The 25,497-nt window shown below is 43.2% G+C and overlaps 1 protein-coding gene across 7 annotated transcripts in view; it reads right to left on the reverse strand.

Moving 5' to 3' along the window:
- Positions 1 to 2,307: 2,307 nt before the first annotated feature.
- The window catches only part of CNOT4 (CCR4-NOT transcription complex subunit 4), a 116,803-nt gene continuing 93,613 nt past the window's right edge, over positions 2,308 to 25,497 (reverse strand). For 4 of the 7 annotated variants that reach the window (XM_039504242.1, XM_039504232.1, XM_039504245.1 and 1 more), the window contains 2 exons: positions 4,436 to 4,648; positions 2,308 to 3,676 (listed from right to left, as the gene is read on the reverse strand). In XM_039504242.1, the coding sequence (XP_039360176.1) occupies positions 3,375 to 3,676; positions 4,436 to 4,648 (515 nt within the window). In that variant the 3' untranslated portion in view covers positions 2,308 to 3,374. The remainder of the gene's footprint in view (positions 3,677 to 4,435; positions 4,649 to 25,497) is intronic. The other 3 variants (XM_039504258.1, XM_039504253.1, XM_039504269.1) reach the window with 1 other exon arrangement.

The raw sequence follows: 25,497 nt of genomic DNA on the forward strand, positions 1-25,497 counted from the left end.
AATAGGTAACCAAATCTGCTGTGTTCAGAACCTTTGACTTCCCAGAAATGGTGCTGACCCTTGCTAGCAAAAGACACCTATAGTTCTGAAGGTATTAGTTTCAGTCCCCGTCCAAAATTTATTTTGGGTAGAGACAGGCCTCACTATACCTAATTTGTCTGTTGGTCAAGGATCATTAGCATACCAGTAGGTCATGAACTTCTCCTGGCCTGACTACTAGAAAGATATGCAAACAGTATAATAAATTAGCCACTGAGAACATATTAAATAGCAACAAAGCATGCACAGATACGGACATAAGGCCAGAACACAGAGATGAAAACGTAAACTGATCTTTCAATAAAAGGACTGGTACTGAGTTTGATGCAAAAAAAGAAAACCATATTGGTAACCAGAGCCTCATAATAGCCTAATAAAGCCTCATCACTTTTCCGATGCAATACACTTGAACAGCTTAAAAACACCCTGGGCTTATCTCCCAGTGAAGGAGATCAGCCATGGACAGCAGATGAGACAACTAGACAGCAAACATATTAAGCCCATCTGATGTATTGTCTGTTGCAGCATTATCACTCTGTTAAATCTAGATTTGAGAAAGGTTACAAGTTAATACTATACACTGGCAAGATGGCTGCAATAACATCTTTGTACCCAAAGTTACCAGCTAGGGAGCTGTTTTTGTGAGCAGGGAGGTGAAGCCCCAGGAAGAGAAGAATGCAGCTAGCATGAAATTTCTGAATGGCGAGTTGACTCTCATAGGGCTGGCACAATCCATTGGGCCTACCCAATGCTCGGCATGAGAATTTGCTATGTAGGTTTTTGTTTTAAACGTTCCAAACTCTGGCAGTGGGACTGAATCCAAATACATGGAAGTGGGTAAGCTTCATGAGTTGCTACCTTAAATAGCAGCAACTAATTGCACCAGCCTTTAAGAGGGTTATTTATAGGGATTTGTAGTCCTTTAATAGAAGTTTGAAAGTTTTGCTAATGATAGAGGTTTTCGCTTAGAATTACCCCAATCCTCACCATGATCTCAATAGGGAAATTAAAGCCAACCTAGTCTGTTCTGTCGTCTTCACCTAGAATTCATGTCTGGCATGCTTATGAAGGAACTGCTTGCTGGGGAGCAGCAGGGGGCGCTCACACATTGATTTCAGTCCACACCACCAATTCTAATTTTCATTTGTTGTTAAATAAAACCTTCTAATCCAGAGGCCATTAAACACCCTGACAGGTTTCAGGCAAGTAATTTTTTTGGCATGAACAGGTTGAAAAGCATTCTTCTGAGCACCCTGGGCACAAAATTTATTTTCAATGACAGCTGTCTACAACCAGTAACCTCAGTTCAGTTAACAAGCCTTAGTAAATAAATGCTCCTAGGAAAAGCAATCACTCTGAAAACTGCACTGAAGGGCAATGTGGTATGAGAAGAGAGGAAGTAGCGTTTCTAAAGTCACCAACACTAAAAATCTTGCCAAGTTTGCAGCTGGTTTGTGGACTATGGGGCTATTAGAATAGAAAGTCTCCTGCAGAGGACATGAAGTTAGGGCTTGAATTGAAAGCATCATTCCCTAATCTCATCCCCCACCCATCAAAAAGTTTGCTTATTTTAAATACCGTGAGTACCAAGGTTGGGCTCCCTGGCAGGCCTCTTAGGGTATATCTACACAGCCCATGGCAGAGTCTCCAAGCCTGTTGACCTGGGCTCGGAGACTCTTTGCTGCTCATTGTGTAGATGCACCATTAGAGGTCTCACATATGTAAACAGCTCTTGCACACCTGCACCCAAGGGGAGGGGTGTTGAGTCGTTAAACAAAGATGTCCCTTTGCCAAATGTTCACTAGGCATTGGGAGGTACAGGGATTGAAAAACCAAGTTTTAAGCAGTACCTAGAACTCCCTCCCCTGCTCCCCACATTGCTCAGCTTTCAGTGCCATCATGCTATTATGTTACCACTGTGTTATTTGTCCCCAGTCCCAGGGAAGACAAGATTTGAATTTCTCAAGTAAAAACAAGCAAAACAAAGAAGCAGATAAGGTGTGAACCAAATACCCTCCTCTCTGTAGATCGCCTCTAAATATATACACTTACCATGATGTCACAATCCCTTTGCTTTTCCATAGCCTTACACCTATATGTATACACAGTCCTCCATTCCAATGGAGGAGGCTCAAAGTATGTTTTGGGTATGCTAAATACTTTTATTGTAATGAGTAGTTTCAGTTTAAGATGAATGGGAAGAAGCTAGTAGGATTTGCTGGTACTCCATAAAACCCCATGCAGAATTAAAAACCAAGGAAAACAAAGTCATCATCAAGTTTTCTGTTTTATTTAAGATTTTAGTTTTAATTCTGAAGAAAGAGGTACATTTCCTTGTTTTTAGTTTTAGCGTCAGGTTATAACCATGTTTATTTATGTTTCTTTTTTTCCTGTCTTTTCAATACTGCACAAACGTCCAGAAACTACAGGGTTAAGTAAAAGCTGCAGGCAGAGGAGGTCAAAGGTTGCGCTCCTGATGGTGATCATGTGGCCCCAATGCAGTGCTATCCCAGAGTGCCCTAGTCAGGTGAATTTAAAAAAAAAAGAGAGAGATTGACAGAGGAGACAGAAAGACTGACGTAAATATCACTTGTGTTTCAGCTGCTTATATTATGTTATATGCTAGGTATTAAATCTGTGAATACTTTTAAAACATTAAAGTTTACTTTAAACCTAAAGCCAAAATTTTTTTAAAAAACGTTTCCCCCTCTTTAAACCACTCTTTAGCAACATGCCAGTTACGTCTACAAGTTTTGTCCTTTGACCCACTTCGTCAAACTTCTTACTGACTTACATAAAGTACCCCCTTCCAAAAAAAATACATAGCAATTTCCCTGTGTAGTGACACCTGAATGCAAAATAACTGCGAGGCCACTTCTTTCCTCCACATATTCAGTAATTTTGTTTAAATTAAAAATAAAATGTTCATGTTTCTGTAATTGATTCTACATTTTAGCATTACATTTCTCCCCTACTGTAGATTGACTTTTTCCACTAGGCAGAAATGCTCATTATGTGCAAAAGACATAGGACAGATATATTCTCTTTTTAAGCATTGAGACAGCACTTTGATTTCTCTCTCTTTTTTTTCTTACAATGTTTATGGAAATATTTTTAAACAGTGTATTTCAAACACTGGATCAGCAGAAACTTTACAACAAAAAAAATACGGTCATGACCCTGTGATCGCATTGCATTTGGGGGTGGAGGGGAAGATTTGATCAGGAACTAGATTCTTCAGAAAGAGAGATATGAGAAGGGAATGGTGGGTGGGTGTGGGGAGGAATCAGGGTGGGGCAATTCCTGCATCTCTCATGTTTTTTCCTCCTCCTTTCCTAATGACGATCCAGCGCTGAGCTCTGTAGTAGATCTGTGGGGGTTTTACTGGGGGGTCTGAAGGCTGTCTGAAAGCCTGGGGGAGGGGAATGGAAACTGGTAGGGTTTGAAGGGGGAGAGTAGGGGTTCCAACTGGCTCTGTGCAGAGGGATCTGTGTGCTGAAGGGGTTACTGTGGTGGGTCTGTGATGGGGCTGCACTGGGGCCGTCCATCTCTGTGAGGGCTTGAAGAGATTTTAGCCAATGTGGTGGATTGTCGTCTTGAAGAGAGTCTAAACTGTTTCCTGTGGAGGCTGGGATCCCTGTGAAGAGAAGAAAGAAGTGGGAGAAAAACCAGGTGAGTCATGATAGAAACATGTTCAGTGTGAAGGTCAGTTTAACCTAATAGATGGCAGTGGTGAGAAAACAATTAGTTTGTACAGAAAACATGTTTATACAGTTTATATCTCACTCTTCTCACAAAGATGAACATTTAAATCCAAATAGGAGAGTTTCCCTCCTAGAAATACTTTTGTCATTAAGTCCATATTCTTACATCAAGCATTTGCCAAGCCCCCCTAATCACAAGGCCCAGGTCCCTGTCCATTACCTACCCAAATCCAGTTCTACCACTACTGCATGCTTTTCTCCCTTCTTGAATCATGCTTCAGCTATCTAACAGAGATACACAACCAGACAGCCTTATAAAAGAGAGCTTTATAAACAAGTGGAGTACGTTCATTTTTAAATTAGAAAGTCCAGGCACTGAAGGCATTAACGGAAGACCAGCAGTGCACATACCGGACATGCCATCCAGCGGAAGGGATCCCAACATGAGCCTATAGTTATACACTGAGCATCCTAACCACCTGTGAAGATCCTGGGCATGCACTGGAAAGGGCTAAGTGGGGGTTTATTATACCTATTTGTTCCACAAGGATTCCTGGCTCCTTGAGGTTTTGTGGATGGAAGCTGGAAGAGACCACCGCATACAGACTTTTTTTTTTTCAGATGCCGATTAGTTTGTACCAAATACCCAGCTGATGTTTGCCAGTGGAGCTGAAGGAGTGAGAAATGGTTACCTGTGATGATTGCGGGGTCCATCCAGCTGCCAGGGCTGTCCCAATTCAGGCTGTCGGAGGTGGCAGTGTTGGACGTTGGTACACTGTGGTTGGCGTTGGAGGGGGAAGAAGGATTGGGCAGCCCACCAAAGTTGATGTTAATGTTCGGTAGAAGTGCCCTTAGCCCGTCCTGCCATTCCTTCATATTTAAACTCTCTACAGAACTGCTGTTGTCTGGGAGATTTACCAACAAAAAAAAATGAAAGATAAAAAAATAAAAAGCTGAAGTTAGAAACAGGTGTCTTTCTTTGGTGGGGGAAGGGAATCTTCTTTCTCTACTAAGCATTTAATACAGTTTCCCTATCAAGAAACTGGGGGAAGGGATTTTAATATGGACTATGAATCAATCAAGATGGGGTTGGCATGTTTTTTTTTTTTGTTTCACTTTTTTAGTGTAATGGTGCAGGAGAAAGATTTAACTCCTTCCCCACTCATGTCACCATTTATTCAAGTTAGAGACCTGAATGGTCAAGGGCACAATGGCTCTCCTTTCATTACCAGTGGGAGAAGACCCATAAGATCTTTTATCAGAGGATTGCCATCACACATCTCGTCTACCCAATTCATCTACTTTATGAATAGACAGCAGATGTTAAAGTCTGCCATTGAGAATGCCTTCCAGTATATTAAAGTGAAGAAAGACTTCAATAGCAGAGCCCTAGCCTAACATGACTAGTCACTTGGGAAAACCAAAGAAGGGGGCTGTTTGATTACAGCTTGCTCATTTACAGCGCTGCAGATGCTATTCAAAAGGAAAAGGTAGCAATGCGTGCATTAAGTCAGAAAGAATGTATTTCTCTCTTTCAGCCTAAGGGCAAAGGAGGAAATTCCTAAAAGATCTTTCAGAATAATTCCCAGCATTGCAATCTGCTCCAGCTGAAACAAGACACCAAACAGTGAACGCTAAACTCCTTCGCCCTGATGGTTTCAGGGCATCCATTACCAAAGAAGGGCAATGGGATAACAGAAGATTCTCTTCTACATAGGTTCTTATACTGCATTTGTCACTGCAGTCATTGAGTGCCTGACGATTACATTTAATGATTTATGGAACACTAATACAGAAACAGCAGGGGCTGATACCATGTCAAACAGAGCAGACCTTGATTTTATACAATGCTTCTTCTACTCCAGGGATACCAAAGCACTTCACAGACCAAGATACTGATGATGCAGCAATTGTGTCAGCAATTTTGCAATAATTTACAGTCAGCCAAGATCTCATTTTCTAGTTGAGGGAATGTTTGCCAGCACACTGTAGTTACCTTAGTCTTTTAAATCACTGATGCCAACTTCCACCTTGACAGCCAGAGAGAGAGAGTAAAAGAGATGTTTGATGCCATATCTGAAGAGTGGCCTCTGACAGGGCAGTATTTGTAGGGCAATGCTGCTCCACCAGCATTGGATGAGACTAAGCCCTGGCAGGAAGTTTGAACTGCAACCAAATGGACCTTTTTTGTGATTCCAATCCAACAAGATGAGAAGGGGAAGGATGGGGTACTCCCCTACCTCCAACCATTCTTCAGTGACATTTGTAAGTCTGACTGCTCAGAGTGAAGAACAGATATCCTTGGTGAGTGCCTATACCTAAAGGGAGCATGCAGTGTGAAAGTTCTCCAACACCTCCTCTGTCCTGATATGGCACCTCTTTCTCCAAGACTTCTCATGAGAATAAGCGTTTATATTTCCATATGGAAGGAATTTTTGCTCAAAATATGGATAAGTGATTCAATATCTTAAATCATTATTTGTGATCTAAGCCAAACTTGAACCCATGGCATCAATAGCAGGTCCAGTTACCATATTAATCCACTACATCCAGTCAATGTGCCATAAGGATTGCAGCAGGGTATTCCTGACCTTTCACGTGCCAAAAAAAGATCAATAGCCTTTCTAAGCAATCTCTTTATATGTATGTAACATGATCAAGCATGCCATCCTATATGGCAGCAAGCAGAATCTAGAACATAAGGGTGAAGGCCCTTGTGCACAGTATAGTCAGACTTAAATATCTGGTGTGGAAACCAGGGAAGAGGACAAAGGCATCAATCAAATCACTTCCAAGGTGATAACTAAAGTTATCCACAGTAGTTGGAGGCTGGTCATCACACCCCATAGTAATTTTCAGGATACAAAATTTATCTTATCAGCTGTTAAACTGTAATGCTTGCAATTATTTGATGTTATCTTTGCCCCTTGGCTGAGGCTAGAGAACTGCTCATCCTTCAGAAGTTAGCAAATAAAGTAACATCTGAAGAAAAGACGCAAAACCACTGTCAAGTCTCAATCAGTGAGCAAAGACTAGAGACACAAGAGTCAACAAATCCAACAGCAGAAATTATTAATCCAAAAGCCTGCCCACTGACTATTTGCAAATTAGTCAAGTACCAAAAGTGGTTCAAACTTTACATGCTACAGCAGAAAAGGAGATCAGAGAAGCTTTTTTCTCAAGCCAATCAAGACTTGAAAGACTAACTTACTTCAACCCTAGCTCACAGAACTGAAGAGTGCTATTATCAAACAATCTTAGAGCATGCTTAACAGTATGTGGCAGACAAGTGGCTAATATATTAGGCCCTGTACAATTTGTAGGAAAGTGATGGGTTTTCACAGATTTGTTCTACACTCATTTAGTGTGAAACCCTGGTGCACACACTTTTACTTGCTCTCACTGATTTGTCAATTAGTCATTCCTCCTATTTTACTATAATCTAGTTTTGTGCTCTTTAGAATTTTTTACTCCCTGTAATTCCTTTGGAAGGTTGGGCATGTGTTTGCAACTTCTTGTTTAGCCAACAGACGGGAAAACTAGTCTAGTTTCCTAAAAGTCTAGCTGAAATGAAAGATGAGTGGACTTGTGGCATAGAAGAGGTAAAAAATCAGCTGCAACCCAAGTCACATCTGTTCCCATTAGGTTTGTGCCCAAGGCCCTCATAAATAGCACCATAAAAATCAAGTTGCTGGATTCAGCTCTCAGTAAAGAAGATTCTAATTCACTAACTCAGAAAAATGATTATGGAAGATTCTCAATGGACATTTACCACCACCTTCAAGAGCCACATGTTATGTCAGCAGAAGTGGATGTAGGACAGGTAGATCTCTCCAGTCAACATCACTTATTTGCAGAAGATAGACAAGTGCTCTCCAATGACTAACTAGGGGCCAAACACAATGCTTCTGCAACACCTGCCAGCCTGAAATGTGCAGAATAATTTTATGACCAGATACTGTTCATTCCCTACTTGGTATTAATGTGGCAGTAATTAGTAGTGGTACTGTAAATTATTTAGTGGCAAGTAGTGACACTCAGGAAAGACACCATGCTGCCAATGTAAACAGCTCAACGTGCAGCAGTAGTCAAAAAAAGCAAGAAAGATATTAGGACTCAGGATGTATAAGAAATGGGACAGAAAATACCAAAGATAGTCTAAATGCCACATTATCTAATCAATTCTGGTCACCTGGCATCAAACTTTTTTTTTTTTTTTAAAAGACATTGTGGCATAAACAGGAGTCCAGAAAGAGATGACAAAAACCAATTTGAGGTAAAAGACTTCCATATAAAGAGATATCGAAAAGGCTGGGACTGTGTTTGGAGAGAAGATACACATTAATAGAACAGTATAAAGAAGGTTAATTAGGCACTCCAATTTACTCTCATAATACAAAAGCAAAAAGGAACATTCAATGAAACTGAAAGGTAAGAAATTTAAAACTGATGAAAAGATTTTTTAAAAAGTCAATATAATTAATTTGAGGCAATGAGTTCCCGCAAGGCACTGAGGTCAAGAGCTTAACAAATCTCAGAAAGGACTTGACATCTATATGGATAATGAAAACATCCACAGCTACATTATTTGGGGGGGGGGGGGAGGAGAATGTCTGTTTTGTTTTTTAAAGACCGGTAATTTTTTATGATTCAGGGCATGACTGTAAAGTTTAGGAAGAAGGGCAAGCTGGCTTTCCCAGCCAACATGGCTTTCTGGGGTAGGGATAGGTGGATGAAACCACTCAGCCAATGGGACAGCTCTGCTTAACTGAAGCGCTCTCACTGAGTAATCCAGGTGCCTGCAACAGGTTCCTGGTTTGGCTGGCTGGGACACAGGGACATTAATTAAAGGGCCAGGCTAGGCAGAAGAGGACCTCTCACCACTCCACCCACCAATGAAAAATGCAGTAGGGATTGGAATAATACAGACTTTGATGAGGTCTGATTTTAAGTGGGTGGGTTGAATACTGTGAACATGATGCTCTGGATCTGAGCATTGAAACTGGGAGGGTAGATGAGAGGTGAATCATCTATTGCCTTCCCCAGTGCGCCCAGGACAGATGTCCTTGAGAAATTATTCTGTGAAGGAATTAAAGTTGCAGCCATTTGTTCAAAATTTCAGATGTTTGCCTTCCTCACTGGCCTCTGCAATTCACAAAGATCCCAGTTTCTTGCACCTTCTTCTAAAGTCTCAATTCGTGGCTAAAGTCATATTAGGTCAGATAGGTGTCCTGTCTGTCAATTCCTCTGTTCTTATGCAATACTTCTGCAGCCCTGTATGGTAAATTTCAGCCCAAATGGTTAGAGTTCGGCAAAGTTATAAGCAATTGAAAACAGAGTTGTATATGGAAAGTGTTGGGAAATCTTAACTATGGTCATCATTACCTGCTCCACTTATAATAAAGCTTCCTAGATGTTATTTAAGAGTGTGGCTCCTGAAGCCCATAGCTGGTCCTATTTTCTTTATTAAAAGTCAAGTTTTAATCCAAGTTGCATCATAAAACTGGCATAATATATAAAAACAAGAGGAAAATGAAAAAAATAATTTAAACCCCAGATGAACCTGCGTCTGTCAAAGAAGTTCCTCTACCACTTCTACCAGATTTTTGGGGGGGGGGGAGAGGAGGTGGAGGTGGTGTAACTGAATATTTTTCGACTTTTGTTTCAGTTTACCACCATTAAACTGGTAATATGAGACTAATACTTCTTCATCCTCACACTTGTTTCTCTTCATAGCCTCTTTCAGTAACTTAAGCAGTGTGTGGAGTAGGGTGGGAAAAGATGGGGAACTTGTGCCAAGTTTAAATCCACCAATCACAATCTTTCTGGAAAGGTTTTCTATTCTGACTTGAAGATAATCTTAGAAATAGGTTTGATAGATCTTTGTTTTGTTCCTAAGGCAATAGATTAATTTGGTAAAGCTGCAATGAAAAAGCCAACTCCCATTTGAAAAACAGGCTCAGGTAAAATCAAGCATTTCAGTCATGAACGTCTATTGTTCTCTCAGTGTGCATTATTTCATAAACTCTATTCACGTTGAAGCAGCAAAGAATCCTGTGGCACCTTATAGACTAACAGATGTTTTGCAGCATGAGCTTTCGTGGGTGAATACCCACTTCTTCGGATGCAAGCAGTGGGTTGATGGCAACTTGTATCCCCCCCTGCGAGGTGAACAGATTCCAAAGTATGGCACTTTGCTGAAAATATTCAGTTTCCAGTGTGATACACAAGCATGAAATTCAACAGTTGTAGCTAAAAAGCTTAGCACATTAGCACCTGTCCTTCCCTATGGTGGATAAATTAGGGAAGTATAGTGACAGATAAAAAGCTTTCATCAACACAACAAGTTCAACTCATCCCACACTGATCATGACCAACAGTGTACCACCATTTGATGTCTGAGCATTAATCTGTGTGGAAAACTGATAGTTTTGAGTTCCTAATGGACAAGTTTCCACATCACAAAAAATCCTACTGTCACAATGACACCTTAGTAGGCAGTCTTACTGCAAATACAAAGGACTTTAGAATATCCTTATGTTTAAAGATTATCCCTCCCAATCAGATAGGCAGCACGTGCCTGCATATGTGGACAGGGCCTAGACACGACACTACATTAGCTTAGACAAGGCCTAGACACTACACTGGTAACATCAGTTTGACTAAATTCCAGAGTATTTATAGGGGAATTTGTAAAACAATCAGAGCTTTGAAACTCAATTTTCACGACCCCCTATTCAGCTTGTTTTGAGGGAGGTACAGTAGTTTGATGAAGGTGTGTTTTAAGTAAGCTACCTCCAAATCTGGGACCCTGGAGCAGTTTTGGTTGGAAATTTGAACGTCCTTCCTAGGCTTTTCATGTATGCATCTGATCTTTGTATGGCCTACCTTATCTCCCTACTTTAGTCTAATTTAGATGGTGGACAAGGTGGCTGAGAGGAAATTTTCCAAAATTAGACCAATATCAAGTTGTCACTTGAATTTCAACATGTAGATCTATGACCAAATTTTGGCCATAAAACAAAAGACATTTACCTTTTCCATAACTGGTGTTTTTCGAGATGTGTTGCTCATGTCTCTTTCACAGTAGGTGTGTGTGCTCGCCACGTGCACTGGTGCCGGAAGTTCTTCCCCAGCAGTACCTGTAGGGGAGCACCCCAGTGACCCCTGGAGTGGCGCCTCCATGGTGCGGTATAATGGGAACTGCTCGCTCCCCCCACCCTCAGTTCCTTCTTGCCAGACAACTCCGACAGAGGTGAAAGAGGGTGGGATGCGGAATAGACATGAGCAACACATCTTGAAGAACACCAGTTACAGAAAAGGTAACTGTCTTTTCTTCTTCTTCGAGTGATTGCTCATGTGTATTCCACAGTAGGTGATTCCAAGCTATATCTGTTGGAGGTGGGTAGGAGTTCATAAATTCTCGGGACGGAGAAAAGCCCTGCCAAACCCGGCGCCCTCCCTGGTTTGGGAGACGATCACATAATGCGAGGTGAAAGTGTGAACTGAAGACCACATAGCAGCCTTACAAATATCCTGGATGGGGACATGGGCCAAAAAGGCAGCCGATGAGGCCTGCACCCGAGTTGAGTGCGCATTCACAATTGGGATTCCCACCAGGCCATAACAGGTACAGATGCACGAGGTGATCCAGTCGGAGAGCTGCTGAGTGGAGATCGACCAGGGAGACCATGCGGAACTTGAGCTTCACCATGTACTAGTTCAGGCCTGGGAAGTCCAGGATGGGCCTGAGCCCCCTTTGGCCTTCGGGATAAGGAAACAGGAGTAATACCCCTTGCCCATGAACTCCTCTAGCACCGCCTCTATCGCTCCTAGTCCTAGGAGCCGCCCCACCTCTTGCTCGAGCAGAGCTTCATGCGAGTGGTCCCCCAAGAGGGATGGGGGCAGGAGGTGGTTGGGCGGGGAGGAAATAAACTGGAGAGTGTAACCCTGGGAGATGGTGTTGAGAACCCATCGGTCCAAGGTCAGCCGCAACCATTCCGGGAGGAAAGCTAACAACCAGTTGGAGAAGAGAAGCTTATTTGGGGGTGGATCCCTGCTGAAGACTGGCGGGGTACCCCCGAGCATCCCATCAAAAATGCCTTTTCCCTGCCTGCTTGCCCTTGGAGGACCCAGGCTGGGGGGGCAGGCCGAGACTACCTCTGGGGGCATCTCTTATAGTCCCGCTGCTTCTTATGGGCGGCCTCATACTTTGGGAGGGTGGCCTGGGTTGGAGTCTGCTGTGGCTTGAACTTAAGTTTTGCCGGAGCCAGGACATAGTGGCCCAGAGTCTGGAGGGTCATGCGGGAGTCTTTTATGCCACACAGCCTTGTATCTGCTTTCCCGTCAAACTGGAGATCCTGCATGGAAGACTGTGCCTCGCTGGACAGCCCAGAGAGCAGGAGCCATGATGCCCGTCATGGACACTGCAAAGGTCATTGATCACGTGGCCGTGTCCCCAGCATCTGAGGCTGCCTGCAGGGACACCCTAGCAGTCGCTGCCCCTTCCTCCACTAGCACCTTGAACTCCTTCCTATCACACTCCTGGAGGGAGTCCTCAAACTTAGGCAGGGATTGAATTTGTACCGGCCCAGGAGAGTCTGATGGTTCGCTACTTGTAACTAGAAGCTCGAAGATGAATAAATTTTCCTTCCGAAAGAGTCCAGTCTCAGAGTCTTTGTTCTTGGGTCGGGACTGGCTGATCCTGCCGCTCCCTGTGGTTGACCGACTCGACCACCAGGGAGTTGGACGGTGGGTGGGTATACAAGCACTCATGCCCCTTGGTGGGTACAAAGTACTTGCGTTCCGCCTTTTTAGAGATGGGGACCAACGAGGCCGGTGTTTGCCACAGGGCATTTGAAATCTTAGTCGCCCTTTCAAGGAGGGCAAGGCCACCCTACCCGGTGCCGATGGGAACAATACGTTAAACAGGGAGTCCGAGGGCTCCTCCATTTCCTCTGCCTGTAGGTGTAGGCTTGCTGCCACCCTCTTTAAGACTTCTTGGTAGGCCATGAAGTCCTCCTGCGGGACGGAGTGGGGCGGGGCCGCAATCGCCTCCTCCGGGCAGGGCGAAGAGGCCGGTGAGGTGCTCTGGGTGTCGGTGGACCCTCCGGTGCCTGCCACCTGGTTGGACTCTGGGCACGGTGCTGAGGACATAGGTCCCACCGACTCCTTTCTCAGGGGTCTGGAGAGGGAGGCTGACGGTGCTTCCGAAGCTCTGGCCAACGAGTGAGCTCCCACCAGATGCTGTGCTGGAGGTCATGGTGTCCACTGGTACCATTGGGCCGGCCATGACACTCAGTGCCACTGCACCTGCTGTGGCACCGGTGGGGCTGGCTGGCCTGGCCCATCAAAGGACTGCTACGAATGGAGACCGGGCTGGCATAAGAACTGCTGCTGTCACTGGACCGGTAGGAGTGGCAGTGCCAGAATCTATGACCACCATGGGAGCACGATCTTGACGTAGCGGACCAGTACCGACGGTAATAGCTGCTCCGTGAATGGCCTCAACAGGCGGACCCGCGATGGTGAGACGCCGGCGATCGACGTCTGGAGCTGCGATGTCTTGGCAGACATTTGGAGCGAGAGTCCGAGCGGGAATGGCGTCGGCGACTGTGCCGTGACCGACTGTGGTACCCTCTTGGAGACAAGGACTGATGGCGACGCCTGCTGCGGTCCCGTCGATATTAGCTCCTTGAGGACGAGCGGTGCTGCAAGTCCTGACCAGATGGGACCCAGCCAGACAGTCTGGTTGGTGTCAAGGGCGTTCCACCTAGACTGTGCCCCAAGCGGTCGCTGGGCAGTGATCAGCGTTGGGAATGTTCCCTTGACCAAGACTGGGCCGGAGGTGACTGTGGAGATCCTAGCAGCAGCTTGCCTCTGGAGCGCGGGACCGACATCGGCGGCGCTCCGGGCACCGGCATGGACATGACGTCCTGGGCTGCCTGGAGGGCTTCAGCATGGACAGCATCCGGAGAGGCCTGTCCCGAAGGGTTGAGTTGGAGGCCTGGGGCCCGGTGGGGACCAAGGACTGCCCAACATGGGCCTAGCCTCTGCCCCAGACTTCCCTCGGTGCCACTGCAAAGAGGGGGTCTTCCTGGCCCTCTTGGTGTGCCCGTGGACAGGGAACAGTGCCAGCTGGTCAATGGCACCGGAGGGCCACCATGTACCGACGCCGCGGTGCTGAGTACCGGTTCGGAGCGGCGTGCCAGGGTCAACGCCGACTCCATCAGGATGGCCCGGAGTCTAATGTCCCTTTCTCTTTTGGTCTGAGGCTTAAACTATTTGCAAATCTTGCACCTTTCGCTGATATGGGTTTCTTGCAAACAGTCTGCGTGTGGGTCACTTTTTGGCATAGAGCGCCTACAACAGCCGCACGACTTAAATCCGGGGGCGTGGGGCATGCCCTGGCCCAGGTTCACTGACTAACTAAACAGCTAACTAACTACAGGTACTAACGCTGAACGAACGAACAGTTCTGGGGGTGAGCTACAGCAAAGCTAGAGCAGAGCAGTTCCAATGCACCTTCACTGGCGGCAAGAAGGAACTGAATGTGGGGGGAGCGTGCAGCTCCCCTTATACCATGCCAGGCAGGCGCCACTGCGGGGGTCACGGGAGCGCTCCCCCCCATGGGTACTGCTAGGGGAAAAACTTCCGGAACTGGTGCATGTGGTGGGCACACACACCTATTGTGAAATACACGTGAGCAATCACTCGAAGAATTAATGTTCAGTTAGTCAGATTTACTTATTTATAGCAAAAAAATAACATGCCTATTAAATAAATATTTAAGGCAGATGTAATCCTTTGTCTTGCCAAACTTCAGTTACATATCTCAAGATATTGCAAAAAACTGGACTGGACACTCATCTGAATTCAGCCAGAAGACAGAATAAAGAGATACCACAAAACAATACGGACAATAACTATGCTCTGTTTTGAAGCTTTTACGTAATGAATAACTCAAGCTTAATTTTACTCTTGCCTTTTTATTAAATATGATAAAGCAACATCCCATTAGACATCTGTTTTAACTATGCTTTCCTCAAAAGTAACTGGTTTTCTGATTTTTTGAATAATAAATCCTATCATTTGATTGATTATACAGAAGCAGATAGTGTTTTTTTTGGGTTTTTTTTTTTTTTTTTTTTTTACTAACCCTGTATAACTGACTGATCATTATAGCATCCTACACCCTATTCCACATGAATTTGACTTTTCCCACCAAAGGAGTCTAGAATAGATATACGGAAACAGCTTGTTGTCTAATTTAGATCAAGTTTCCTATCCTATAAGAATAAGTGCCTCATGTGGATTATCTCTTACATTGAGAACTATTATTGAAGTATGTGTTGCAAAGTCATACAATGAAATACAACATTTATGCCAAAATACTAAATACATTCTCGTTCCATTAGAAAGCAAACACTCCTGTAATTTTAGATAAAGAGATCGCTATGCTATAGTGACCTCTTTGGGTTACCGAGAGTAAGATATAACAGCACAACAGAGCAGAGGGCTGGGCACTTCAAGTAAGCCAACACAGGCAAAATTCAGTGGAACATGGATGATATAAACTATTATACTAGCAATGCCACCAAACTGATTGTGCTGTATAGCAACACAGAGTGAAAAGAATAACGAGATTTATTAAACAGTCAGCACTAAAATGGCTTAAATGTATAAAGGCCCTTGTCCAGCCCTAGGTACCATGTACAGTACTGATCAGTTTTTAAAAAAGGACATTCAATTGCTGCGAAAAGTCCAGAATATCACAAGACTACAGTAGGAAGAGAAGAGAGGCCACACAAAGATAAGATGCACAGCTTAATACGACGGCAGGGGTGAAAAGAGCTGATTGTGGTATAACAAATACCAAAAGGAGACCCACCAAAATCTAGGATAGATTATCAACTTGGTCACAACCACAAATGGAAGTACCAGAAAACTGTGCCCTCTTATAGCACAGCATCTGTCAGCTCTTAAGACAATCCTTTGTGCTGGCTGCTGTAATGCTTCATCGAGAACTGGCACTTCCTGGAAAGTATTACAGGAACCAGTCCCTTAAGCCAGGGGTCCCCAACCCCCGGTCCGCGGCCCGGTACCGGTCCGCAGCCTCTTAGAAACCGGGCCGCGAACCGACCCAGTGGAGCTTCCGCAGGCATGCCTGCGGGAGGTCCAGCTGAGCCGCGGGACGAGCGCTCCCTCCGCAGTCGTGCCTGCGGAAGCTCCAGCTGAGCCCCGGAAGCAGCGGACCTCCCGCAGGCACGACTGCGGAGGGAGCGCTTGTCCCGCGGCTCAGCTGGACCTCCCGCAGGCATGCCTGCGGAAGCTCCACTGGGTCGGCTCAGCTGGACCTCCCGCAGGCACGCCTGCGGAGGGTCCGGCAAACGAAACCGGTCCCTGGACCTAAAAAGGTTGGGGACCCCTGCCTTAAGCCATCCTAAGAATACATAACGTACAACCAAGGCACTAAAGACCACAGAAGAGAGCTTAGAACCCCTGATCTTAAGTACAATCTCTTATCTGTGCAGAAAGAATAAACATAGGTTTAGTCTAAACGTAAATGGGGGCTTCTTCAAATCAAAGGATAACTAAAATATAAAACAGTCTAAGAAGTTTCGTGAGAGATAAGCTTAAACTGTTAGTAGCTGAGTTAATGGCAGGATTAGGAGACTCCATGTTTTCCCTCTATCCAGAACAGCTATGATTCTGGTAGCAGTGACTTGTGGTAACCCCACAATATTTAGTGCACTCTCATTACTCCAACCCTCATCACTATGGAGGTGCAGCTCAGGCATAGTGCTCTGCATTTTCAGTTTGTACTGATTTTGACCAATAAATTTTCACTTTTTTTATATTAAGAGTTTGGGATTCACTAATTTACACTCATTTATCAATCCACTCGCTTTTTTGGGTGCTTATTTTTGCTAAACACTAACATCTTCCACAATTGTTGTGTCCTGCAGCTCCAAAATTGAAGCAATTCTGCAGTGTTAAACACAACACACGCACAGTCGGGATTGGGAAAAATCAAACATTAATATCACACTACGGCTATGTCTACACTACTGCAGGGATCAATGCTCTGGCGATCAATGCACCGGGGGTCGATTTAGCAGGTCTAGTGAAGACCCACTAAATCAATGGCAGAACGCTTTCCAGTCGATGCTGGTTCTCCACCAGGAATGAGAGGAGTAAGGTAAGTCAACGGGAAAGCATCTCCCATTGACCCAGTGTGGTGTAGACACCGCAGTAAGTCGACCTAAGATACATCGACTCCAGCTACATTATTCACGTACCTGAAGTTAGGTCGACTTACTGCAGTAGTGTAGACAGCCTACGATTGCCTCAGAAGGAGACTCTGCCCACCTATTTCTTTGCATCCGTTCAGTGCAGCGCTGAATTTAAAATAATAAATCCTCCACAGATAAAGATAAAGAGGTAAACATGGGGCAAAACCCACAAATCTATGCCTGAATATCAACAAGAAAAATCAGTCCTTTGACATTGTCAAGGAAAGTAAAGACGGAAACAAAGAGGATGCATTGCGCTACAAGTACGGCAGCATTTAGGTCTGTGCTTGCACTGACAAAATAAAGGAGCATTTCAAAAGGAAGGGACAAGAAGCTTAAAGAAGAAAGTGAGCTTTGGGGTAAACAGTAAATATCAAGAGTTTTCACCGGGGCTTGAATGAAAGAAGACACGGCACAACTGTGTCAATTAATGTGTATGTGCTCTTTGTTTCACTGGACAATCGCTGTTAATTGTGGAGGAGCCTATTAGTGACTTTGTGAGACAATGCTATCCAGCAGGAAAAACCCTTCCTAATGCAGACAATCTCACTCAAATATCTGAAAGATAACGACGATGCTTTGGTATCTAAACTGATGGAACAAACAAATGGAAATATGGTGTCTAATCTGATTTTTGACGAGTCTCCTGATGCTTTGGACCATCCAATTCTTGGCCTTTTGTTTTCATTTTTTTATTTCAAAGCAAATAAACCCGACTTCTTTTGTGCTGATTGTGACATTCATCTGCTCAGCTGACACCCATTTTGTCAACACAGTAGTAAAGGATATGTTTGAGACATACCAACAAACTTGGGAAAAAGTAGCCACAACTAACACAGATTCTGCTTCCTACATGGCTAAGTTTGCATTGGAGTTTAAACTCACCCAGAAACCAGAGCTGCTACATATTACCTGTCCTGCTTATCTGACTAATGTTGCACTGTCAACAGCTACTAGCTACAGAAGAAAAGACAGACATGAAATCTTGCATCATTGAGTTTGGGGCCATTTTCAAGCATGTGAACAAGCTGAAGGCTTTGTTTTAGATAGTGCTGAGCCAAATGCAGAGCCAACTGCTGATTACCTACCGCTGTTGTCCCACACTGGTGGATGACTTTGTACTTCACTGCCTGTTATGTACATAATGTGTTGACTAAGCTAATGCATCTCCTAGATCATGAATGGGCAAACTACGGCCCGCAGGCCACATCCGGCCCATAAAACCATTTAATCCGGCCCTCATCTCCCACCAGGGTGTGGGCTTGGGGGTTTGTCCTGCTCCGGCACTCCAGCTGGAGAGCGGGGTTGAGGGCTTGCCCCACTCCACGTGGCTCCCAAGAAGCAGCCGGCATGACCCCACCTCAGGCTCCTATGTAGTACACGGAGGTGCGGCCAGACAGCAATGCACAATGCCCCATTCTCCAGCACTGCCCCTGCAAACAGGGCAGCGTGCAGAGCTGCCTGGCTGCGCCTTGGAGCTGGAGGGGGGGGGGGGCATGCTTCCGGGGGCTGCTTGCAATAAGTGCCGCCAAGAGCCTGCACCCCTGAGCCTGCCCCACGCCCTAAATCCCTGCCACAGCCCCGACCCCCAACCCCCTCAATCCAAGCCCAGAGCACCCTCTTGTGCCCCAAGACTCTCATCCCCAGCCCCACCCTAGAGGCCACACCCCCTCCCACACCCTGACCTCATTTCTGGCACCAACCAGAGGCCTCACCCCCTCCTGTACCCCTACCCCCAATTTTGTGAGCATTCATGGCCCACCATACAATTTCCATTCCCCGATGTGGCCTACAGGCCAAATAGTTTGCCCACCCCTGTCCTAGATCATCCTTAGTTTGTTGGTTCTAAAGCAGAAAATCTGACTAGACTGGCATATAACCAAAATGACTTCCAGATTCTGCGCACCAACGCAACTTGTTGAAAACTTGGAATCACTGAGACATACAGAAAAAAAACGGAATTTTCTCAGACTACTGCCGTTTGCCAATACAGATGTTTACTGGATCCTGACAACCAAAATAAAAGCTGCATGAGAAACATACTGCAAGAAAACCCAGGTGTTTCTGGAAATCCTTCTGATACCAGAACATGAGAAAACCAAAAATGCTTTCAAAACCTTCAACACAACAGTGAGATGACAGTGGCCCGAAATCGGAACTCTAAAGTGTTTGGTGCTGAAGATTCTTTTTGGAATGTGATCCAGGTGTTGCACCCCTTCCTCAAGGTGAATTTTGTAGCAGACTACGAGCGTTATGCTAGAGCGTTTAAACCATTGACACTAGAGATGAAACTTCAAATCTGAAAGGGGAATTTACTATTTACATAAGCATGCCTAACCCTGACAATGTGAAACTGGATGTCCTGGCTTTTTGGAACAGTCATGAAGACATACTTCCCAACTTCAGAAAAGTGGCATGGTACGCTTTGAGCATATGTCCTGGATCTATTGTTGTAGAGTGCTTATTTTCAAAATTGGACTACTTCCATGACAGCAAGAGGCTGAACATGAATAAGGATACTTGGAAGAAAATTATGCGAGTGTACACAAACCAGGATTTCTGGTAAAATTATTAGCTCTGAGACACAAAAGATACCTTTGTACATAAAAACATTTCAGTTATAATGTAATAAAGTGTGTATATTATGAAAGTTCTCTTTTTTCCATGATTTTCCACATTTTTTAAACCAATTTCATCCCAGTTTTAATCTTTAGAAAATAAACACTGAAAAATTCCCAGAATTATTATTATTTACAAATAAAAACTGAAAACGTAGAACACTACTCATACAGAATGCAGACAGCCAGTGGCTGCTCATATCAAGAGGCGATATCCTGTGCTGGAACCTGTTGTTGCAGGCCACATTTCCATGTTAAAAAGATAGCTAGCTGTGGCGCATATTGGACTCCGTGAGATTAAAAGGTGGCAGAACAATTTTCCAGATTTTTTTCTGCCACATGGATTCAAAGTCAAAGGTCTTATGGACTTGAACATCGAGCAGAGGAAGCCATGAACTAAACTTGGTAGACCCCCTTGGACCAATTTTTTGTTCATGTACTTTCAACCAATTTGCATGAACTATGTTTTTTTAAAACTCATGCTTCTTCCTATATGTTTATACTTCTCCCACATCTATGAATTCAGATATATTGGGGTGCAAGTCATACCTTCATGAGTGTTCCAAAAACCAGCAAAAAATTAAGCTAAAAGTAGTGCTGTCAAGTGATTAAAAAAATTAATCAATTAATCATGCTGTTAAACAACACCATTTATATTAATATTTTTATGTTTTCCACATTTTCAAGTATACTGATTTTCAATTACAACACAGAATACAAAGTGTACAGTACTCAGCTTATATTTATTATATTTGCACTGTAAAAATAATAGTATTTTTCAATTCACTTAATACAAGTACTGTAGTGTAATCTCTATCATGGGAGTTGAACTTACAAATGTAAAATTATGTACAAAAATAACTGCATTCAAAAATAAAACAATGTAAAACATTAGAACCTACAAGTCCACTCAGTCCTACTTCAGCCAATCACTCAAACAAGTCTGTTTACATTTGCAGGAGATAATGCTGCCTGCTTCTTGTTTACAATGTCACCTGAAAGTGGGAACAGGCGTTCGCCTCGCACTGTGTAGCTGGTGTTACAAGAAATTTAAGTGTCAGACGCCCTAAACATTCGTGTGCCCCTTCATGCTTTGGCCACCATTCCAGAGGACGTGTGTCCATGCTGATGATGGGTTCTGCTCTATAAAGATCCAAAGCAGTACACACTGATGCATATTCATTTTCATCATTTGAGTCAGATGCCACCAGAAGGCGGCTGATTTTCATTTTTGGTGGTTCGGGTTCTGTAGTTTCCCATCAGAGTGTTGCTCTTTTAAGACTTCTGAGAGCATGCTCCACACCCTGCCTCTCTCAGATTCTGGAAGGCACTTCAGATTCTTAAACCTTGGGTTGAGTGCTGTAGCTATCTTTAGAAATCTCACATTGGTACTTTCTTTGTGTTTTCTGAAATCTGCAGTGAAAGTGTTCTTAAAATGAACAACATGCTACATCATCCTCCAAGACTGCTATAACATGAAATATATGGCAGAACGCAGGTAAAACACAGAACAAGAGACATACAATTCTCCCCACAAGGAGTTCAGTCACAAATTTAATTAACACTTTTTTTTTTTTTAAACACGTCATCAGCATGCAACCGTGTCCTCTGGCATAGTGGCCAAAGCATGAAGGGGCATACAAATGTTTATCATATCTGGCACATAAATACCTTGCAATGCCGGCTACAAAAGTGCCATGCGAACATCTGTTCTCACTTTCAGAAGACATCATAAATAAGAAGCAGGCATCAATATATCCCATAAATGTAAACAAGCTTGTTTCTCTTAGTGATTGATTGGCTGAACAAAAAGTAGGACTGAGTGGCTTTGTAGGTTCTAAAGTTTAATCTGTTTTGTTTTTGAGTGCAGTTACGTAACAAAGAAAAAAACCCTACATTTGTAAGGTGCGCTTTCAAAGAGATTGCCCTACGGTACTCATATGAGATGAGCTGAAAAATATTTTTTATAATTTTTACAGTGCAAATATTTGTAATAAAAATACAAAGTGGGCACTATACACTTTGTATTCTGTGTTGTAATTGAAATCAATATGTTTGAAAATGTAGAAAAACATCCAAAATATTTAATTAACTTTCATTGGTATTCTATTGTTTAACAGGGCAATTAATCACAATTATTTTCTGAGTTAACTGCGATTAATCGACAGCCCTAGTTAAAAGCCTAATGACAGACAAGCAGCCCAACAAGCCAACACTTTCTTTGTGGCTACCATGTTGTCCTTCAGAATTTAAGCTTTTATTTAAAAATAGCAATAATTATGGTTGCAAAGATAACCTTCAAAATATGAACAAAATCTAAATTGATACAGTAATGTCTGCCTAGGTCTCTAGGCAACTTGAAACAATACCACAGGTAATTTCCATTTCTGATTATCTATATGAAGTATTACAAATTTACTATTGATCACAGCATGCAAGAAAGAAGAGAAGTGATCATATGAAGATCTGCGCAATGTACTGTTAGTAACATCCCTTTGCTATCACAAAGGTGCAAAGCTTGGGTTGGGAGTGGAGCTTTGGAGTGTACCACCATTTATAATTTTTCCCAGTCTGATCCTCGGAAGCCACACTATAGGGAAGCCTGGGATGGCATTCGAGTCCCACCAAGAGGGAGTCAAGACAACATGCATGATCCTATTTTGAAGATCAACATAATCCACTGTGAAGGTTCTTATTCTGAGAGCCAAGTGGGTAAAGCTTGCACGAGTACCATTACCATTTTATTTCAGTTTGACTACAACCTACATTGACATCAGCAGGTAAAACTTTTTTAAAAAAAAAAGTCTAGAAATCCTAATGACCAGGGCTCATACCTAGGGCCCTACCAAATTATGGCCATGAAAAACACATCACAAACCATGAAATCTGGTGTTTTGTGTCCTTACACACTATATTATATACATTTCACGGGGGAGACCAGTGTTTCTCAAATTGGGGTCCTTACTCAAAGGGGAGTTGCAGGGGGGCAGTCACAAGGTTATTTTAGAGGGGTCGTGGTATTGCCACCTTTAATTCTGTGCTGCCTTCAGAGGTGGGGAGCTGGAGAGCAGCAGCTGTTGCTGGGAGCCCAGCTTTGAAGGCAGCGCGGCACCAGCAGTAATGCAGAAGTAAGGGTGACAATATCATACTACGCCATCCTTACTTCTGCGCTGCTGCTGGCGGTGGCTCTACCTTCAGAGTTGGGCTCCTGGCCAGCAGCTGCCGCTCTCCAGCTCTGAAGGCAGAGCCGCCGTCGCCAGCAGCAGTGCAGAAGTAAGAGTAGCAGTACCACAACCACCCTACAATATCACCACAAACCCGCCCCCAGTTCCTTTTTGGGTCAGGACCCCAACAATTACAGCACTGGGAAATTTCAGATTTAAACAGCTGAAATCATGAAATTTATGATTTTTAAAATCCTATGGCCATGAAATTGACCAAAATGGTGAATTTGGTAGGGTCCTACTCATAGCCAATGCGTCTCCTATGAAAAAACAAGGAGTTAAAGTGTCATTTACCAATTATAATAAAATGGAAACTCTTAGCATACATCTGCATTGGCAAAAGTCAGATGTTTAAATTCACCACTGGTGCAGTTCCACTGTGGTGGCAACAGAAGAGTAGCAAGAGATCACACATCTTTACAACAGTGTATAACAACTACACCCCTCACAGAATGCATTGCATTGCGGTTCTGAGCAGAAAATGGGGAACAGAAAGCAGAGAATCCCCTTTAATGCACTTTTAAGTAGAGCATGGGGCAGATGGGAAAGCAGGGGAATTTTCATAACACTGCATCGTTGCTCTGGGTTGAGCAGAGCCCAAGTTGTAAATGTGGAACAAGAATGAACTTCAGAATAGGTTCTAATGGATCCTCCCATTTCTTCTCTCTTTCATATTTTATTTCCTCTAATCTATTTCATTCATGTAACCTTCACATCAGTTATTGTTTTCGGGAAACAAATTTCAAAGTTTCTTTTGAGGAAGTGCTGGAACTCAGCTCAGCTCCTGTGAGCATTAACTTTTATCTTATGTGGGAGGAAGATTCTTTGGAGTTATGATCTTTAACTAGGCCTTTAGTGACTGGATAAGACTTAAAAAGGAGCCACCTACCAATTTTATTTTCAAGGGAAGAGTACTCACCCTCTACCTCGAGAGGACCACAAGGCATATCCGGAGTCAGATATTCAATGGGAGAGCTGTGCATGTAAGGAGAGAAGACTAGAATGGAGTTCCACTGAGTGGATTTGAGAAGAGATTTTTGCCTGTAGTTTCAGGAGAGTGATTGTAATCTTCAGCTCACAAATCAAGGTTATGTAAACAAAGATAAATTTGGTGCCATTACAGCTGCAGGCCACTTAATTTAAGCTGTGAGAAAACAGCCTGCACAAACATATGGAGGAATATAGGTTATTTGAAAGCAATACATGCCTTCATACCACTGGTTTTCACAGACCACGCCTGCATCTATGATGCTGAATTTTTAAATGTTTAATAAACATTTATATATTGTAACAGCTAGAAGCCTTAATCAGTTTGGGGCCACATTGCACTATGCCCTGTTCATGCAAAGTGACATCAGTTCAGTATATTTTAAAAAAATTGAAAAATCCATCAGTAGAGACCTCCACCTAGTTGCCATTATATACACAGAATGTTTACTGGCTGATAGTAACCGAGCATTTTTCATTTTATTCAGAAAGGACATAACATACTATACTGGCAATTCTCACTGTATACTAGCCTAAGGGCCAATACTTGCAATGATGAGCTGAAGGGGAAGCAATGACGACACTGAAACGAGTGGAAATATTTATCTGGGATATAGATAAAGCACATATTGGTTAAAAATGGGAGTGGTACATAACATCCATGCACATGGGATGACCAAAATGAACCTATTCTGGGTATGTTTAATGCTAATGACTGATGCAGCCTGTAAGTAGAACCTCAACCTTCACCTGATTATTGTAAATCAGTGAAAAAGACTTCCAGACCCTAAAAGGAGAATGCAGAGGACAAGTTTAAATTGGGATTTTTGGTCCTAGGATTTTATAATTCTATGCTCAGAGCTAAGACTAAATTTAGTGCAGTGCACATGTGCACACTGAGGACGACTGGAGCCATTCTTGACTTTTCTGTCTTAACAAATAAGTTAGGATGGTTAAGCATTAATGTATATTTGCAGGTACCTTTATAGAGTTATTCTGTGATTAGGTCAGATGAGAGAAGTAGAAAAGGAAACTGAAAAGAAAACAGGGTATCTGAAACTAGGTTCAGTATGATTATTTGAAGGTCATCTTCAGATATAGTTGACCCACTTATATAAGCAAAAAAATTTTGTTTAAAAAGATACCTTTGCCTACAAATAACTTCAAATGCAGCTTAATATCTTTTTCCCAACACATGATTCCAATGCTGAGGAAAGGGATCAAATTTGCATATACTGAAACAAGTCAGACAGCCTAATTTCACATTGAGATTTTTATATTCTTACAAATTAAGTTACCAGATTAAGGTACTCCATTTTTTTAAAACAATTGAAGATAGCAAAAAGCTATGTTCTACTCAGAAACACGTTCATTCAGAAATGTGCACTTGTGCTGAATGCCTATCAGAGTTTGGCAATCTGCATTTGTTGCCAGATCGGCTCTAACTGAAATTTAGGATATTTGTTTTGACCAATAAAGCTTTATAAATAACTTAGGGCCCTCAGTAATGAGAGATCTTCCTCCTCTAAAATATTGCTGCATTCAACCTGTTGAAACGTGCATACTAATAATCCTCTGGTTTAAAAGGGAAGCAGTTGCGGGGAGTTTTGAATGAAGGACCTTAACTTTT

Source organism: Mauremys reevesii, linkage group 1 (genome assembly GCF_016161935.1).
Source record: "Mauremys reevesii isolate NIE-2019 linkage group 1, ASM1616193v1, whole genome shotgun sequence".
NCBI classification, from domain to species: domain Eukaryota; kingdom Metazoa; phylum Chordata; order Testudines; family Geoemydidae; genus Mauremys; species Mauremys reevesii.